This window comes from Fringilla coelebs (assembly GCF_963513975.1).
Source record: "Fringilla coelebs genome assembly, chromosome: 3".
Classification (NCBI taxonomy): domain Eukaryota; kingdom Metazoa; phylum Chordata; class Aves; order Passeriformes; family Fringillidae; genus Fringilla; species Fringilla coelebs.
The window spans coordinates 41,316,505-41,335,727 of NC_140030.1; the positions used below are offsets into that span (position 1 = coordinate 41,316,505).

General features: G+C 50.1%; 1 protein-coding gene across 1 annotated transcript; it reads left to right on the forward strand.

Moving 5' to 3' along the window:
• Positions 1-223: 223 nt before the first annotated feature.
• Positions 224-7,574, forward strand: PRDM13 (PR/SET domain 13; the record flags this gene model as incomplete). The annotated part of the gene is made up of 4 exons (XM_084201836.1): positions 224-364; positions 2,047-2,178; positions 2,277-2,397; positions 6,103-7,574. 4 exons carry the CDS (start codon positions 224-226, stop codon positions 7,572-7,574), a joined length of 1,866 nt encoding a protein of 621 aa, XP_084057962.1.
• Between the last annotated feature and the right edge of the window lie 11,649 nt (positions 7,575-19,223).

Here is a 19,223-nt window from a genome sequence, read left to right on the forward strand (position 1 = left end):
CAGCTGCTCGAGGAGCCAAACTCTCTCACCAAACTCTGCGCCCCAGAGCATCCCCCTGCCAAGGGGTACCCCTCCTGCTCCCGTTGAAAAGCCGGCGTCCACACAGCGCCGCGTCACTCTGCGGGCGGAGATACGCCTGTGCTCATCCTCCCGCCGCCTGCCGCTGTCACTCCGGCCCCCTTAAGTAGTTGGGGTTCCCGAGCGCTCACACCCAGCGGCAGCGATGCAAACCAGCAGGGCTCCGGCCATCAGCGTCAGCGCGGAGAGCTGCATCCCGGCTGGGCTGCGCCTGGGTCCTGTGCCGGGCACCTTCAAACTGGGCAAGTACCTGTCCGACCGCAAGGAGCCAGGACCCAAAAAAAAGGTATTTTCCTACGGTCGCTCCTGCACCGCTGGACTTTGATTATTCGTTGGCTCGGGGGAAGCCGGCTTTGGGAGAAGAGGCTGCTCTTTCCCCGTCTCTCTTCGATCCTCCCTTCTTAGAGAGAGCCAGGAAAGCAAAGGGAAACATTTCCAGAACGTCCTGAGATGTCTCCCCGTGGTTTTGCCAGGAAAGCCTGCCCGCTCGTGCCCTTTCCCCCTCCTCCCCAGAGTCGGGGCCCCCAGCCCGGCCGACCTCCGGGGCGAGGCCAGAGGACACGGGGGCTCTCCCGGAGGAGTGGATGCTCCCCCGCCTTGGACAGAGACGTGCTGGAAGCGTCGCCTGAGCTCCGTGCCCGATGTCGGCGCCCTGGTCCTGCCACCCAGCCCCCGCCCCCCGGGGCTCCGCTCACTGGAGCATTGCCCCTTTCCCTGGCGGAGCCGGGACGTGCCACGGCCGGCTCCTCGCTCCTGGAGCCCCGGCGAGGCGAGGGCACGCACGAGGCTGTCACAGCCCCTGGGTTTAGTTCCGGAAAGGAGCAGGGCAGAGGCAGATGCGCCGATTTATTTCTGCGTTTGGCTCGGGTTCGTGCCCCCCAATCCCTCTTCCCGGCCTCGAGTCCTTTGGCTTGGGCCTGAAGGGAGTGTGGGGCGAGAGGACCGCGGCTACCCCGGAGACGGCGCCGGGCTGCAGGTCGCAGGTGTCGGGGCAGCCCAGGGCAGCTCGACCTTCTCCCAGAGCCTCGGGGGAACCTCCTCCCCTGGAGCCGCAATCAACCCGCACAGCCGGAGCGGGAGGGATGACAGCCACACGGCTGCCGGCTTCGGGGTCAGTCCGTGTCCGAGCGAAGGAGCGAGGAGGAGGCGGTGAGGGGCTCTCGCCCCGTCCATCAGGCTCTTCAGGGGGCTGAGGATGAGACCCCTCCTTTCGCCCCCCGGGCAGTCGCGGCTCACGCGTTCCGCTCTGATTTTTAATGCACTTTAATTGTTTTTAAACGCTCTGCCAGCCCACTCAAATTTATTTCTCATCTGGCTCCCTTGGTTTCTCGCTTTAGACTGCTTTGTTCCGATGACTTTTATTGCACGGTCATTCAGGGAATGGGCACTTCATTTTCTCTTTGTATGGGCAAGCAGATTATGAAGTATGGGGCTACAGGGACTTTGTAGCTAAGCAGAATCTTCTCCCCTTTTCCCCTCCCCATCTCCCGTCAAGTCCTGCATGTCTCAATGGTTTTGCATGGACTTAGAAACAAACAAACAAAATTAAAAATCGTACCTGGGTATTTAATATAGCTTTAAGCGAAATGTAACAGCTGCAACTGGACAAGGTGCGTTTGGATCAATGCTACCCAAGGGAAAAATCCCGTTTCCCCTCTCCGGGCGCTGGTTCTTCCATCCTTACGCTGCTGAGCTGCAGCCCCCGCTAGGGCAGCCGCATCTCTCCCAAGGCACCTGCGAGCCGGGGAATGTCCTACCCAAAGGTGTGTGAGGATGGAAGCGTTAAACAGGCGGCAAAAGGAGATGCTCTCGCCGCTGCTTTCAGCTGCGATGCTCAGCCCTCTGCCTAGTGTGGGGAAGCAGCTCGACGGGCCAGGCAGAGCGGGCAGGCAGGGGGACGGGTTAGCTTTTTGCTCTCTTTATGTTTCGTTTCACGTGAAAATAATAGCAGTGCTGCCTGTTTTCCAGGTGCGGATGGTCAGAGGGGAATTAGTGGATGAAGCCGGGAGCTCGGCTCTGGAATGGATAGGGTTAATCCGAGCTGCCCGAAACTCCCAAGAGCAGACACTGGAGGCTGTTGCGGATCTGCCAGGAGGACAGGTACCCCACTCGCGGCTCCGGGCTGGCATGGCACCTCTCTCCGCCACCTGCCTCCCCTCTCAAGCCTCCTGAAGAAGTTTCTTTTCTTCCCTCTCCAGATTTTCTACCGGGCGCTGCGAGATGTCCAGCCGGGAGAGGAGCTTACCGTCTGGTACTCCAACCCTCTGGCGCAGTGGTTTGACATCCCCGTCACGGCCACGCCGACGCACGACGAGAAAGGTACAGATGCGGGCACTCATTTCAGAGCAACCAAATTAAATGAAACAAATCAAACTCTCTTTAACTAACACCTTTGACAGGATCTCAAATTGCGGTAGGCAAACGTGGGCCCTCAGAAAAATAAATGCCAGTACAGCTGCCGTGAATTTAACCCACCACCCTTTAAACTAAGGCTCCATCTGCTTACATTTAAAGGATGATCTATTAACTCGGTAGCGTGTGGAAAGGCCCCCGTGAGTCGAGTTGTTCCGTCATCGGCCCGATTTAATGATTCTTTGATAGGCAAATGGGGTTTCTGTGGAACATCGCTATAGTTGGTATGCAAGACAGCAAATTGGCTCAGCTCAGCTCACCCGATGCTGTTTCTAAAAACATGGGGTTTACCTTCCGTTCTCAGAGTTTCAGAAACTCTTTTCAGGTTCTCTTGCGGGTAGATTCACATAGTCAAGCACAAACTGGGCAGTATTGGGCAGTCCCTGTAAATTCGAATACATTAGGTAAAAGGTTAAGTCGGCGTCAAATCACACTGAGATCAGGATATGCAAAGATGTTGGGAAGGGGAAGACACCAGTCTGGGACGGCTTGTTTCAATCCGCAAACCTATTCTTAGCTGGAGTTACACCGGTGTTAACGAAATGATAAGGTGGCAGCACAGCAAAAAAAAAAAAAAAAAAAAAAAAAAAAAAAAAAAAAAAAAAAAAAGCCAGGAAAAAAAAGACGAAACAGTTCAGCGTTCACTTGTCGGGTTTCTCTGTCGGCGGCCACCCCCTTCCCCTGGTCCTGGGTCCGGGCGCTCCCTGGGGCGTCGGTGGCGGCAGCTGCCTGTGGGCACTCCCCTCGGGCTGAGCCCGCTCCGCGGGAGATGAGAGAACCCCAGCCGCTCCTGCTTGACGCAGAAGATCCTTCAGCTTGGCAGTGTCCCCGGGAAGGAAGCGAATGCACGATCCGGGCAGGAGCTGCCCCCTTCCCCCCGTCACGGCTGGCCGCTCTGTAAGGTGACCAGGGTCCGGCCCGAAGGGATGGCTGCGGGAAGGCCAGGCTCTGGCTATTATATCACATAGTGCCGAGTGCAAGAGTCCAAATCCCTCCTTGTACGAAAACTACACCCGGAAAAGGAACTCTTGGTCACATTTCTGTCTCCGCCACGTCGAAGGGCAGTGAGGCCATGGATCTGCCGAGGGCCACCCCCAAGAAAAGCCTGGCGAAGTTTCGGTAGCAAGGACGACACGCGGCTGTGTTGCGCCCCACTCCTCTCCAGCAGCCCTTGCTGCGGACGGGTACCAGTGCTACTCGGGGGAAAAAAGAGAGCTCAGGTCTGCAAGAGGTTCCCAGCGTGCGGCGTCTTCCTCGCCCCGTCGAAGCAAGGGTGATTTGCAAAGTGACCCTATGGATCTGCTGTGTTTTCGGTCTCAGTTTCCAGACTGATTAATACAGACTCAGAAAAAAGTGTCTCAGCATGTTGAAGTGCTCTTCTTCTAATGATCATACGCTGAAAAAAAATCCGAAAAATCAAACTAAACTCCCAAACCCTCACCAACTGAGAAATGACAGCAGAAGAAATTCGGAGAATTTTTTTTTTTTAAAAAGCACAAAACTAAAAAACCTAACCAAATCAAAAATTTGGAATTCTTCTGTGGTTGAACCCCTTTAATTTGTGTCACGGTTTTTTTTTTTTTTTTTTTTTTTTTTTTTTTTTTTTTTTTTTTTTGTTATCTATTCCCTGGAGCCGTTCTTGCTGAACTAGAGCTGAGCCGGGGAAACGCCGAGCCGGGCTCGGTGGCGGTCGGGAGCCAGTCCCGACCATCTTTTGCCGAGGACACCAGGGCGACCCGCGCCGCTGAAGAGATCTGCATAGGCAAACGAAGATAGCGGAAGGGAGTCCGTGGCGGGCCGTGGCCGTATTCCTTTCCATCCGTACCGCTCCTTTACCCTTTTTCCCATGCACGGCAGTGGAATTGCCACCGCGGTTCCTCCTCCCGTAGCCGCTGCCTCTCTGCGGCCCAGGCAGACACAGTTCCGTCTCTTCTCTTCCTCGACGGGGCGAAAACCAGCGCCCGACGCCTTCACAATGCTGCAGATCCCGGGACCATCCCGGGACCACCTCTCCACGGCTAGCGAGGAAAGGCTGCCCACGGCGGCGAGCACACACGCGACGAGATACAGGCAACGGCGTGCGATGCTTCCACGTGCGTTCGCACACGAGTTTCCCGTGGAGAGCCAAGATTCCGTTTTCCACCCGCAGCGAACATCGACTGATCCCTGTCTAAAGCCAGTGACAGGGAGGCTGGTCACGGCCATCGCATCCACCCCGGCCATCCGCCTTCCCCGGGTGCCCCGAGAGACGAGGGGCACGATGCAAGGTCTCATCCATGTCATCCCCCACGGGATTCCCTGAAACGTGAGGAGCTGTCCCCAGGCCTGGAGCGGGCTCTCCGTGCGGAGTTTGGCCTCACTTTAGGTGTTTCGGTGCATTAAACTGAGGAGTGAGGGTCAGCTGGGGACGGTCAGGGTGGGCAAGAGCCGAAAGGGAAATTCAGGGGCTTATCAGGGTAGCATGGTGACTGGGAGAAACGAGGGAAAGAAAGATGGGTACAAAGAGACAGAGAAAGAGAAGAAGAAGAGAGAGGAAAGAGAAGAGAAAAGGAGAAGAAGAGAGAGGAGAGAATGAAGAGGGGAAGGAGAAAGGAAAAGAGAAAGTGGGGAGAGGAAGGAAGGAAGGAAGGAAGGAAGGAAGGAAGGAAGGAAGGAAGGAAGGAAGGAAGGAAGGAAGGAAGGAAGGAAGGAAGGAAGGAAGGAAGGAAGGAAGGAAGGAAGGAAGGAAGGAAGGAAGGAAGGAAGGAAGGAAGGAAGGAAGGAAGGAAGGAAGGAAGGAAGGAAGGAAGGAAGGAAGGAAGGAAGGAAGGAAGGAAGGAAGGAAGGAAGGAAGGAAGGAAGGAAGGAAGGAAGGAAGGAAGGAAGGAAGGAAGGAAGGAAGGAAGGAAGGAAGGAAGGAAGGAAGGAAGGAAGGAAGGAAGGAAGGAAGGAAGGAAGGAAGGAAGGAAGGAAGGAAGGAAGGAAGGAAGGAAGGAAGGAAGGAAGGAAGGAAGGAAGGAAGGAAGGAAGGAAGGAAGGAAGGATGGATTGCTAGACAGACAGGTGGCCACAGAGGCTGCGTTTCACCATCGGGTCTGGGGAGATGCTCCTCCTTGGGAGTACCCTCCTGGCAAGCAAGGCCAGGAGGGGCAAAGCAGAGTCTGAGCCTCTGCGGTGTCGTGCAGCCACCACAGCCGCGGACACCGAGGTCTGTTCCGCTTGAGAGAAGTCGAAATGGGACGGGGTACAAAGGGCCTTGTCCTCTGAAAGGGAACGATTACATATGGCCCATACATATCGGATATTGTCTCGCCGCGTAATGAGGGGCTCACGATCATTAGATTGGCCTTTGTTCGGTGCAGCCGACTCCCTGACATACGCTACCTCCTCTGCAAACGCCAACAGATGGGCCCTCCGACAGACGACTCGCGGCAGCAGCTGCTCCCCCCGGCCCTACGGCGCCCCGCTCGAGGGAGCTCAGCTCGGACCGCGCAGGGCCCGCACCGCACCGCTCCGCGGCACAGCATGGCGGGGGCGGGAGGAGGCGGGGAGAGCGCGGGGATGTGCGGGGAGGCGCGGGGATGCGCGGGGATGCGCGGCCGCCGCTGACGGGCCCTCCGCTTGTCTCCGCAGGGGAGGAGAGGTACATCTGCTGGTACTGCTGGAGGACCTTCAAATACCCCAACAGTCTCAAGGCCCACGTCCACTTCCATTGCGCTCTGAGCCACGGCCGGCCCTTCCTTCATCACGACCACGGCCGGCCCGCTGCCACCGCCTTCGGCCTGCCCCCCAAGGAGCTGCCGGCCGCCTCACTGCGCGGCCACCCGCCGCCCGGCTGCGGCCCTCGGGAGGCCGTCAAGCGGGAGGCCGTCGTCGCCTCCCCGCCGCTCGCCAAGCCGGCGCTGTCCAAGCGGGTGGCGGGCAAGGAGGAGCAGGAGCGCGCCCTGGACATGAGCGTGGGGGCCGCCCGCGGGCCGGGGCCGCTGCTGGGGCCGGCGGGCGGCAACGGGCTGGCGCTGTGCCCCGGGGCGCGCTCCGCCTTCCGCCCCGCCGGGTCGCTGCGGGAAGAGGCGCGGGGCGCCGCCGCCCTCGGCTTCTCCAAACTGCTGGGGGGACTGAAGGCGGGACGCGCCGCCGCCGAGGCGCCGCCGAAGTGCGGAGCGCTGCCGGGTGAGGCCGCCCCGCAGGCGGCGGCGGCGACGGCGGGGCTGGCTTGCGGCGGCGGGCTGCGCGCCTTCCCGCTGCTGTCGCCGCTGGAAGAGGCCTCGGCCTTCCGGCAGGTGGAACGGGGGCTGCCCGCGGCCGCGCTGCCGCCCGCCCGTTACCCGCCGCTGCCCGGCGGGGCCCTGGAGCGCTTCGCGCTGCCGCCCTTCGAGGGGCTGAAGGCGTACGCGGGGGAGTGCGGGCTGCCGGTGATGCCGCTCACCGTCTACAACGGGGAGCTGCTCTACGGGGCCGCGCCCTACTACCCGCTGAAGCTGCACTTCGGCGGCCTTCTGAAGTACCCTGAGTCGGTGTCGTACTTCGCGGGGCCGGCGGCGGGTCTGCACGCCGCAGAGCTGGGCTCACTGGCCAGCATCGACCGGGAGATCGCCATGCACACGCAGCAGCTCTCCGAGCTGGCGGCCGAGAAAGGTCGAGGAAGGCTGGAGACGCTGCCGGCGGGGGCAGCCGGCGCGGCCGGAGGGAAGCCCAAGACAGGGCACCTGTGCCTGTACTGCGGGAAGCTGTACTCCCGCAAGTACGGGCTGAAGATCCACATGCGGACTCACACCGGCTACAAGCCGCTTAAGTGCAAGGTCTGCCTGCGCCCCTTCGGGGACCCGAGCAATCTCAACAAACACATCCGCCTGCACGCCGAGGGCAACACGCCCTACCGCTGCGAGTACTGCGGCAAGGTGCTGGTGCGACGCCGCGACCTGGAGCGGCACGTCAAATCCCGGCACCCGGGGCAGAGCCTCGGCAAGGCGGCCGAGGACAAGAGTGACTCTGGCTATGCACAGCCCGAGCAGGAGCAAAAGACTGATAACGAGAGCGATGTGGATGTCTGCTTCACCGACGACCAGAGCGACCCTGAGAGCGGCAGCCGGCACCGCGAGCAGTGATGCGGGAGGCGACCGGGGCGGGGCGGGGGTGAGGGGAGCGCTGCAGCCCCCCTCCCACTACTCTGGGCTCCCGGGGCGGTCCCACGGGAGGCCGTGTCGCGGAGGAGCGCGGGCTGGCATGCAGAGCCGCCGGCGGGGCGGGCAGGGGTGCGCGGGCGTCCCCGGGTTCCTTCCACGGCGTCGCCCCCGGCGCTGCAGCTGCGGTGCCGGGACAGGAGCGGTAGGGCGAAACCCTAGCTGGCCCGGGATCCCGCTGGACAGGCACCGCATCCCGATAGGAGCCCGCATTTCAGTGGCCATATATTTTTATTGTACCTTTGTGTCGAGAAAATTGTGCCTTTTGGAAACGATTTTTTTTCTATGCGCTCTCCCATCACTCGTTCCAGCGGTCTGAGCCGTGGGGCTCAACAGCAGACCCGGGTCTGCAAGCGCCTCTGGCACCTGTACACTTTATTTGACACCTCACCCGTGCTTGCTCGGGTCCTAATAAAGCAATACCAACAGCTTTTTGGAAAGACAGGAAAAAAAAAAAAAAAAGAACAAAACAAACAGGCAACAAAATGCCGCTCCTGCAGCATGGAAGAGGTTCGCATAACAGGTGCATCATTTGATCAAGTTGCAATTATTTATAGCAGATAATATTTGAGTAACAAATGTAAAATAATTATTGAAAAGCATGACTCTAAAAGCACGCACTATATAATTTTAAAGGAAATACACTCTCTGTTTGGTAGAATACAAATGTGATGTATGTTTGTTTTCTAATGAACGATGTACAGTGGATACAGTATTTTGGTCTTGGTTCCAGTTTGTCATGCGATTTTTTAAAAAAAGAAATAAAGCTACTGACAAACTACTGTTTGCCTAGTTGTTCGTTGAAGTGTTGTCAGCAGGATCTCGTGTTTCTTCACAATGCTTCTGATGATTGGAAGCTCAGACCCATCTATATACAGTGTCTTTGGGTCAAGCTCTTAACAATTTGCCTCTGAATAATATGTCGCCTGAGCATTTTCCTTCTCTCACTTAGCAAAACCAAAGGCTAAAAATCCCATATCCAATCTGTTCTTCCCTATATCTAGGATTTTTGAATTTTTTTTTTTTTTTTGCTATTTCGTTTTGTGCAGGGCGAAGGCAGAGCTGTTAAAGGCTGGACTTAATTAGTCTGTTTTTTCCCGTTTGCACTTGGTCAAACGTGCCACTTTTGCAAACACTCTTCTTTAGAATCGTTGTTATTTTTATTTGAGGGAAAAACCTTACTATTCTTTGGTATGAAAAACCTGAAAGGAGTTCAACTTAAAAAAAAGAAAAGACTGTCAGAAAATTCTGTTTCCCCTGGCAGCTCCTCCAAATCACCAGGCAAAAGGATGTAACACTGCCGACGGTGACCCGCCAGCTGTGACCCGCCAGCTGTGCGGGTCTGCCCGCTCAGGTCCGAGCTGGGGCTTTCCGTGCGCCCTCGGGCAGGCAGAGTCAGGAGGGAGCCCCGCTTCTTGGTTTGGCGTAGCTCACAACTCTGAAGCAGACGGTAAATCTCTGTGATTGCTCGATACACTTAGAAGACTGTGAGGATCAAACCCTATTTCAGTCCGGGGTGTAGGCGATGCAATGTAAAATACAAACAAATTACTTTCAGTATCTGCGAGAATTTCAGACACAAGCCTGATCCTTCGTTTGCTCACTCAAGGCTATACCGTGCTTGACAGCAGTAGGAAGCGGGAATCCCAATCTTGAATTTCCTTTAAGGGTTTGATGCTGCAGGGTTGTTTTTCGGCTTTTTTTTTCTTTTCTCTTTTTCTTCTCCTCTCGCTTTCCTCCCCCCCCCCCCCCCCCCCCCCCCCCCAATTTGGGCTTGTGCAGCCACTTACTCGATTAATTTTATCCCAAAACGCAAGTAGTCTTTCTGACATGAAAATAAATGGAAAACCCCTCTCCTGCAATCCTGCAAAGAGGGGGGATCTTTTTCATCTCTTGGCGGAGTTGAAAATCCTGTTGTCATTCATAGCACCGTCAGCAGGACCTGGAATATCTCCTGCCTGTTCTTTATTTCAATATATTTGTCTGCTGCTTTCCTAAAGGAAAGCACCCACCGTGGAGCTGCTGTTGGGGAGGGATGCACCATGTGTGCTGTGAGGTCGTGGAAAGAGTATAGTAATTCAACTGTGATATGGGAAATATTTTAGTGTCTCTAGAGTTTGTGAGTTTTAATAGAAGTGTTCCATCAAATCGTAATACTTGGGCCGCCCTCATAAAAGAAAAAGTACTCCAGAGATTCAATTTGTGGGAATTAATTGTCTGTATATATAATAATCAGTATTAGAGTTAAGAAAAAACCCCAAAACTGAACCAAGAGTAACCAACCGCAAATAACCAAAGCCAAGGAAAAAAAAAGAAGAAAGAGTATAAGGTTTTTTTTTTTTTTTTTTTTTTTTTTTTTTTTTTTTAATTGCGATGCAGCGGCCAAATCGAAATACAAAGTACAGGCGGAGATAAGCGGAGAAATTTTGCCGCATTTACTTTTAGGGCGGAGCCGCGCCCTCCAGCACGGGTCCGCAGGCGAGCCCCGGTGGCCGGCCCGGGGTGCAGCGGTGCGGGGTGCAGCGGTCTGGGGTGCAGCGGCCCGGGGTGCAGCGGCCCGGGGTGCAGGGGCCCGCGGTGCAGCGGCCCGGGGTGCAGCGGCCCGGGGTGCAGGGGCCCGGGGTGCAGCGGCCCGGGGTGCAGGGGCCCGCGGTGCAGCGGCCCGGGGTGCAGCGGCCCGGGGTGCAGGGGCCCGGGGTGCAGCGGCCCGGGGTGCAGGGGCCCGCGGTGCAGCGGCCCGGGGTGCAGCGGCCCGGGGTGCAGGGGCCCGCGGTGCAGCGGCCCGGGGTGCAGCGGTCCGGGGTGCAGCGGCCCGGGGTGCAGGGGCCCGGGGTGCAGGGGCCCGGGGTGCAGCGGTCTGGAGTGCAACGGCCCGGGGTGCAGCGGCCCGCGGTGCAGCGGTCCGGGGTGCAGCGGTCCGGGGTGCAGCGGCCCGGGGTGCAGCGGCCCGCGGTGCAGCGGCCCGCCGGAGCTCCCGCCTCCCCGAGCGGCCTCCGACCCGCGCGCTGCCCTCCCGCTGCCCCGACTCCGAGGAGCGCTGCCTGCTTGGCGTGATTGTTAATTTTGCCCCGCGTTAAATTTTATTCTATTAAATTTTACCACATTTTGGGTTATTTTATTCAATATTGATTTATTTTGTTTTATTGTCCCTGTCAGGCCAGGGATGAGGCAGCAATCCTCCCGAAACCTCGGTGACCCGGGCGGTGTCGGAAGCCCGGAGTGCAAGCAGCGCCAGGGATAGCAGCGTTTCAGGCGGGTCAGCAGCCGCAGCCCCGGGGTTCCGGCGGGTTCCTCGGGACGGAGCTCGGGGCTCCGCGGGCGCAGGGCTCGGGTCCCCGCTGCTCTCCCTCCCGCCGGGCTCGCTGACGGTCCCGGCCGCCGCCGCTCCCTCCCTCAGCCCCGGCCCGCGCTGCCAACGCGGGCGCTGATTGGCTGAGCCCCGAGGCAGCCCGCGCTCCTATTGGCCGGTCGGCGCGGCGCGGCCCCGCCCCGCGGCGGCGGCGCTGAGGGCGGTGCGGGCGCCGTGTCGGGCAGCGGCTGCGGGAAGGGTCGGGAGAGGCTGCGGAAAGTGCCGGGAACACCCCGGGGCTGCGGGAAGTGCCCTCCGTGGGCTCGTGGGCCTGAGGCCTGGCCGATTTCAGCTCCTGGGCTCATTAAATCATGTGCCGGTGATGACGGTTCCTGCGTCCCTCGGTTTCTCTGCGGGCAAATTTGGTTCTGGAGGGAGGTGAGAAAAGTTCAGGTCGCAGGGTCGGTGCGGAGCTGGTGCCAGCCAGCCTGGGCACAATACCCGCTGGATTTTGTGTTCTTAGCCTCTCTAGGTCTACCATTGCTTCTGGCTGGCTACCATTTGAAGCTAGGGGAAAAAACCAAAACCCCCCAGGTTTTACTTTCTAAATTTGTAATTATTGATAGCTGCAGTAAAGCAGGTATGTCCTGTGTGTTTTTATAATAAAGAAGAAAATAATTAAGCACTTTTGTAGGAAAAAAAGGTGGGAAGTGTAGGCAGAAAGAATGGTGCTAAGACTGGAGAAAGATGAACTTTAAAATATTACTCATTGAAATGCTTGTCAAGGGCCATAGACATCAAATGACAAGATTTCTCTTATTTTCTATGGGATGATTCAGTTTTTTTGAGTCAAGTTGAACAGGGAATAATGAAGGGTGCATTTTGTGGGTGAAGAATACAACATTATTTGCTGGTTGGAAATCAAGAGCCAAGAAGAATGAATTAATTGAGATGGCTTTTGGACATTATTAGAAACTAGTCTAGGCATTTTGCAAACTGGTCTTTCAATTTCCAAAGATTCACACTTGATCTCAGCTATTGCAAAAGCAATTGATTTCAGTAACGTCCCATTTTTTAAATTTGGGAAGCAGTTTTGATGATGTCCTGGGTTGACTGTATGATGCTTTTATCCCCAATAGTCTTGTTCCATTTCTGCTGAATAATAAATTTTGCACCTGTAAGACTCGTTCCAGAGAGTGAAGGGGGAAGGAAGAAGCGCAGTTTGTTTTCAGACACTGCACTCACTCCTTCACATTCCTGCTCCTGGACTGTGATGTCCGTGGATGAACAGACAGCGGGACAGAGCTCTCCTTTGCTTTTAGTTAGTTTAGCTAGCTGAGGCAAAGAAATTCCCTGGACTGTGGGGTTTTTTTCCCTTTTCTTTGGACCTGTTTAAACCTGCTCTGGACTGAACACCCAGCAGAGCAGCAGCAGCTCGCACCTGTGGCCCACCAGCCAGGCCTGGGCCACGGCATTTCCAGCGCTGAAGGGACTGAAAAGAGACTGAGCAAGCTGAGCTGCAACCTGGGGAGGGGACGTTCTGAGTTTGTCATCTCTTTTGGAGCAGCAAGGGGTCTTATTGTTTAATATTGTTTAGGTTTTATTGTTTAATAAACAGTTTTTTTCCACTTTTCTCCAAGGAGGTATTTTCTCCCGGACCGGTTGGGGAGAGGAGCTGATTGAATCTGCTTCCCTAGAGGAGCCCCTCTGGGATTTCTCTCTCAAATTTGCCCTAAACCAGGACAGATGATTATTGACTTGCCCTGTGTTAGCTTCTTCTTAGAATCACCATCAAGAAATCTGGATGCATCTGGAAGGGGGTGCATAGAATTGTCAAGAAGTAGGTTGTAAGGATCTTGAAAGCAATTTTGGTTTTCAACCAAACTTGGTTTTGGCACAAAGCTCTGTCATATATTTTACTAGTTAGTGCTGTAACTACTGTTGTATCCATTGCCTGAGGATGCACGTGGGAGATGAATGGTGCTGTGAATGACCAAGCTGTAGGGCAAGGTCTCACAGACCAGGGGTCTAGGTCTTACTCTTCTGAACTTGCTAAATGGGTTTGAACATAGCCTTGAGTTTGCAGCTTTAAACAACCCCTGAAATTACCTGATTTTGCAAAGGTGTGGAACACCTGCTCTCCCCAGTGAAGTTAGCGGGACTGATTTAAAATATGCCAGGCTCTTTGACATGTAAGTGGGATAGATATAGTCTGCTGTAATGCAAGTGAGTTTAGATTTTTAACTGGTTGATAATACGATATTCAGGGAGGACTTGATCACTCTAAACAAGGAAATATCTCTATACACTTAGAGGAATATAGTTTCAAAGATTTTTGTTTTGAACTCAGATTTTAAATCCACGCACATGCGCACATGTCATTTGATCAGAAAGCTTAGCTGAAAACATGTGTGTTCTTAAGGGTCCCTTTCTATGGCTGCAACTCTGGTGTTGCAAATAAAGGATTTACTGATCCAGAAAAACCTATGAGTTTGTTTGGGTACATTCATGCTGAAGATATTTTTAGGGAGTATTTTTTTTTTTCACTAGAAGTTATGTAGTTGGAAGTACATTTTGAAATGATCACTGTGTTTGTAAGCTGTACTTTCGATATAGAAAAGAATCCCCACACCTGCATCTGAGGAAGTGAGCAGCAAGGCTTGGATTCATACTTCCTATGTGCCAGGGAGACAGGATGGGAGAAAAGCTAACTGCACTTGGCTTCAGGTCAGGGAATGGTGAAGATCTAAAATTCTGTCTGAAAAGAGCAATTCTGCACTTGACTGTGAGCAGTTACTTTCTGAATTTTCACCTGAAGGTAAAGTTCAGCATGTCAAGGTCATGTTCAAGCTCACTGGAGTTCATTGGACCATATCAGATAAAATCTACAAGCAACAAAAATGCTTTCAGGTATATTCAAAGTCAATCCAATGAGAAAAGATTCCCTACAGCATATGTAATGCTATAAACTTGTATTTTGCAAGAAACAGGAGAAAGTTTCTTTACAACCGAAAAAATCAGTCGCTGGAGAAACAGATCACTGGATCTGAGGTGTATAGTCATGTATGTTTAGAGCTGATATTCTGAAATGTTATGGAAAGCTATGAGCAAAATTCATAAGCTTTTTATGTAGATTTGCATATGAGTGTGGCTTTTTGATGTTTAAGTTTTGATTTTTTTAATCTGTTCTGTTTGGAACACATTATCCTGTTTCAAGGGTAATGAAAGGGCTTGCATTTATATTCTTTTTTAGAAATCATAGACTGCTTGCTTCCGATGAGAGTGATTTAGTAGCAGATAATTTGAAGTCCTGATCTGAAATGGAGTGTGATTTAAAAAGACTACATCAGTAAAGTGAGGTTCAGAGTGCTACAAACAGCGCTGTTCTGCTGTTTGTATCACTTCAGTTTCATTGCTGATGGCTAAGCAGTTGCAATGAGAAAACTTTAGGAAGAATGGGAAGAGGTGAAGTCTTTATACTCCTTTGTAGTTTTTAAAACCTGCTGGTGAGTCAGAGCAGTGGAGGTTTTTATTTTAGCTTTGGAGCATATAACTGGTTCTTACAGCATGAACATTTTTTTTTTTTTTTGCTTTTTCAGAAAATTGGAGGACTAAAAATATGTTTCATCTCTGAGTCCTGTTTTTCTATGCACTATTTTTTCTTGCACTTACTTATTTTGCAGTAGTCTAAGCAATGCAGTAGCTCACCAAAAGAAATAACCAAAAAAGCAGAGAGTGTATTTTTTTAGTATACTTCTTGAAAAATCAAAGAGGCTGAACAATCTGGGGTTTTCAGAGGTACTCCACCAAAGATCCTGCTAGCTACAGCTAAAGAGTCCTGTTGGGAATGCATGTTTGCAGCTAAGCAGCAACTTAGAATTGAGTAGCTGCATGGCTGATGGTTGGCCTCCAGTTTGTGCTTGTTATTTCTCCAGAGAGCCCCTCCCTCCTTGTAGAAACAAGCAAAACTGACATTTTTTCATGGAAACAAAGGACTGTGGGGACCTTCAGCCTCTGAGTTCAGGCAGGATTCTGGTTGCAGCTCACAGTGCCCTGTGGCTCACAGTGACAGTTGTCTTTGTCAGTGCCCATAAGGAAAGCTGCTTCAGCTTTGCACAGGCCAGAATTCACTGCAACAGTGCACTGAAATTTTGTGGTCTATTTTTTTTCCCTTTCTGTTTATAAAGCAGAAACTTAATTTAACATCCCTTTGTTTTGTGTTGCTGACAGGCAGCTAGCTAAGAATAATGCCTTTTGGACAAAGCAGAGGGAGGAAGCAAACCAATTTTTCACTGCTTTAGTCTAAGAGATCTAAATTGTAAACAAGTTTGTTATATTAAATTATTTCAGTGATGATTCTGTGACATTGTATGCTAATATCAAAAGAGGTAGCCTAATTATTGAAGAAATGAATGAGAGTTAAGTTATTGAAGTTAATGAATGAGTTAATTTCAGTTTCATGTGGGGCAACAAAGTTGCTTAAGCTTAATTTCTTGAGGTAGCCTGTATAGGTCTTAGAATACGCCTCTCTGCTTTGCCATGATCTGCCAAAACGTTTTAAAATAGATAGAGAACCTTAGAATTTCAGAAGGCTACGTAGTTTTTTTAAATAAAGGAATAAATAGAAAAGAGTTATATGAATGTATAACTTTTGTTCCTGGATGAAAGTTGTTTGGAGTAATATCTCATGCTTTTGTCATAGCTAATGAAAAAAACCATAAACGTGTTTTAAGGGGATATATAAAACAGTTGAAAAACATAATTAGCAAAATAAAACCTTTCACAACGATGCAGACAATTATTTGTCTCAAATATTACATTCAATATTTATCTTAAATGAGAAGAATTTATATTAAAACCATAGCCCTTATATCTGATTATATCTCTTCCATAAAGGTCTGATTCGCCACACTTCAGATTAGACCTTCCTGCTTCTTGCTCTCAGCTTAATGCTTTGGAAATAAAGGAATTTTAATGTGGTCCAGAAACTAATAGCAAGTGAGAATCCATAGTTAGAGGGATTTCCTCAAATTATCCTTGTGAAATGCTTGTCATATTTAAAGTCAAGTTGCACATTTATAAAACAAGGAATACCTTTCACTGATTGAGATGTATCATGTAAGAAAACAAACAGATCCTTTGCTTTTAAAATGCCTTCTTCCTTTATGCAGCAGATGGTGCTAGATTGTGAATATATGTCAATTTGATTTATTTATAGTCTGAAGAATATACAGTGAAAGACATGGCATGTACAATGTTCAGATAGACTACATAGCAAACTGATCTTTATAAACTCATTTGTTTTGGCACAGTCTTCTGTGGTGTGCATGCTTTTCCTGATGTCTCCTCTTCACCCTTCCCAGACTCTCAGAATTGCTATCATGCTTACGAAGAATGTCAAACCTAACAAGCAACTGAGTGACAGAATTACAGTCAGCTCTAAAAGGTGCCTTTTAGCTAAAGAATAGGGTAGAGGTAGTAGTAGTTTAGGCCAACTTCATTTATCTTTTGTACTAGAGCTTGTACTGTCAGCAGCATCCCAAAAACCTGGCAATGTTCCCAATCCAGGTCTGTGTGTTAGCAGTCCTGGACTCAATCCTACCAGGTACAGCTATGCTGCTGAAAAGACAGACATCTACAGAAGAGTGCATGTTTAGACCTGCTTTTAGACTACCCCCCAATAGGTCTTTGGGCTCACCTAGAGTGCCTATCTGCAGCCTGGCATCTAAAGCTGCCAGAGGTAAGAGAGCTGCAGAAGTGTCAGTGCACAACTATCAAAGCACAGAATGCCACATGGCTTCTAATGTTATTGTGCCCTTGTGCTCTCCTGCCCCCATCAAGCGGGAGCCATTGTCAGAGTACAGTCAGCTCCAGTCACATCACCTGTACCTCAGCATAATTGGATTTGTTGGCTGAAGCACTACTCAAGGAGCTTGGTGTCTCACTCTTGAGGGATTACAATGGACATTTGGTGTCTAAGTTTTCAGGGCTCTTTGGAAAATTCTAGATGCAACAGTATGCAAAATAGGCAGTTTTGTCCCTTGACAGTGGTAACCTTTGTTGGAGTCTGTTAGCTTAGATCCTGACTTCTCTTTTAGGAAGTGATAGATCAAGAAATATGGAAAGTTAGAGCTTATTTGCCTCATCCAAGACCTTCAGGATGAAAGAGACAATGCCATTGCGGCCTTTCCAGAGACCTTTCCTGGACTGAAGAAATACCCTTTTGGGATCATTCAGGTGTTGATTAGAAACTCAACAGAGAATAAAAGCCTGCTCAAACACAGAGAAAAATTAGTACATATTCACTAAGGCATTCTCAAATGTCACCCCAGAAGTCAGGTCCTGAGGTCAGTACATTGGTAAGTATGAAGAATTATTATTACTAAATGAATGCATTAGTAATGTAGAGACTAATGACTTCCCAAAAGAGTGAGAGAATGTTTAATCCTATCTATCCTTCACTAGAAGTGGTTACTAAAGCAACTGCAGGAAGTTTCATCACTAAACCAGAGCTAGTGTCAGGATAACCAGATGTTGCTGTAATTCCTAATAAGTGAGGCTTCAACACAATAATGGCATAATTATTTAGTGACTCCACAGATGGGGAAAATAATATAGAAAATAGTTCAGAGTGTTGGATTGCCTGAGTAATTTTCTCAGAAAGTCAATTAAAGTGTTACTCAAATTCATATCTTATTAAGGCTTTTAAATATCATTGGCTCAGTTTGAATGTTTATGGAAAAAATTCCTTGTATTATAGCTTCCCACATACAGTTCAGGCTCCTTTCTTCAAGGTCTTGCACAAATTACTTCCCATCTGTCTTTTCCCCCCATCTTCTAGCCCATTTCTTGCCTGCCTCGTCTGGCTCAAACCTACCCCTTTTCCTACTTCCCACCTCTGATTTCATTCCTGGTAATAATATATATATATATATATATATATATATATATATATATATATATATATATATAATTTTGCATGTTGCTTTATGGGACCACGAACTTGTTTTCCCTACTGAAGAAGATTAAAGTGTAAAAACAAAGAAATCATACAATCATACAATAATAATGCATGTGCTCTGTGTGTTCTGTATGAAACTTGCCCAAATATTGAGACTGGACCATATATAAGTAACAACTGTACTTGGTAGCATTAAAAGTGCTTAACTGTGCAGCATACTCATGCTGAACCATATTATGTTGTTAATAATGGAAATCATCATACGCCCTGACCAAGTTCTTGTCAAGGGATTGATTGGCTTTTGAGAACAGGGAGGGTATCACAGAACCTGACTAAAGGAGAAGAAAACAAACTTAGGAGAAAAACCAGCTGTAGTGATGCAGAGCTAAAGCTGGTTGGTGCAGATGTTGAGGAGTAACAGCACCATATGATTAGACCCTGGATGTCATATTTGAAAGATTTCTGAAATCTTAAATAGAAGTCACTGACAGCTTACTTCCACTCTTAGTGCTTTTGCACTCTCAACTTGAGTTAGTAGAATTTAACTCAAGTTTTAGCTCTTCAGTAAAAGTTTAAGTTGAGTTAGCTATTCAGTGGAGTTAGCTTTTTTGAAGAAGTCAAACTGCTTTGTAGTCTTCATTTGAATTGCTGGGTTGAGTTTTAAGTCCTTACAGGCAGGATATATTAATTTGCGTCCTTTGCTTTGCTAACACATAGACAGACTTACCTAAAGTCAACCTGCACTTTCCCCCTTCCATCTTTTCCCAAACAATTTTTAAAGCCATTTTTTTCATGCCAGGTGATCTCATTCTACATTTTTTATTGTGAAACACTTCAGAATGTCCAATGACATCAGCATCAAGTATTTTGCTCTGGTCTAGGGTAGGCTCTTCAGGTTTTCTAAACACTGTTTAAACAATCTTAACTTTGTTTCTACAAATTGTTATATACCCAGAAGAATTTAATTGCAAACGTGACTGCCATAACTTTTTTTTTTATAATTCTGGTTTTCTCAGATGTCTTCAAAATTAGCCCATTCAGGAAGATGTCTTAAGTGTGCACAATAATGGAGCACAATATGCTTGAATGATTAATTTTCAGTTCTGCCTTTCTGCAGCTCCAAGCTTTGCTTTGTGTCCATTCCTGCTTGTCCCCATAAGAGATGTTCATTCTCCTTTGTGGATTCTTGTACAAAAAACTTTGCAATGTTGCTAGGAAATGTTGGAGGAAAATTATTATTTTCAGTTTTTATTTCATGTAATGGGGTAGCTTGACTGAGATTGTTCTAACAGCTATTTTTCCTTGTCTGCCTAGCCAATTTGTC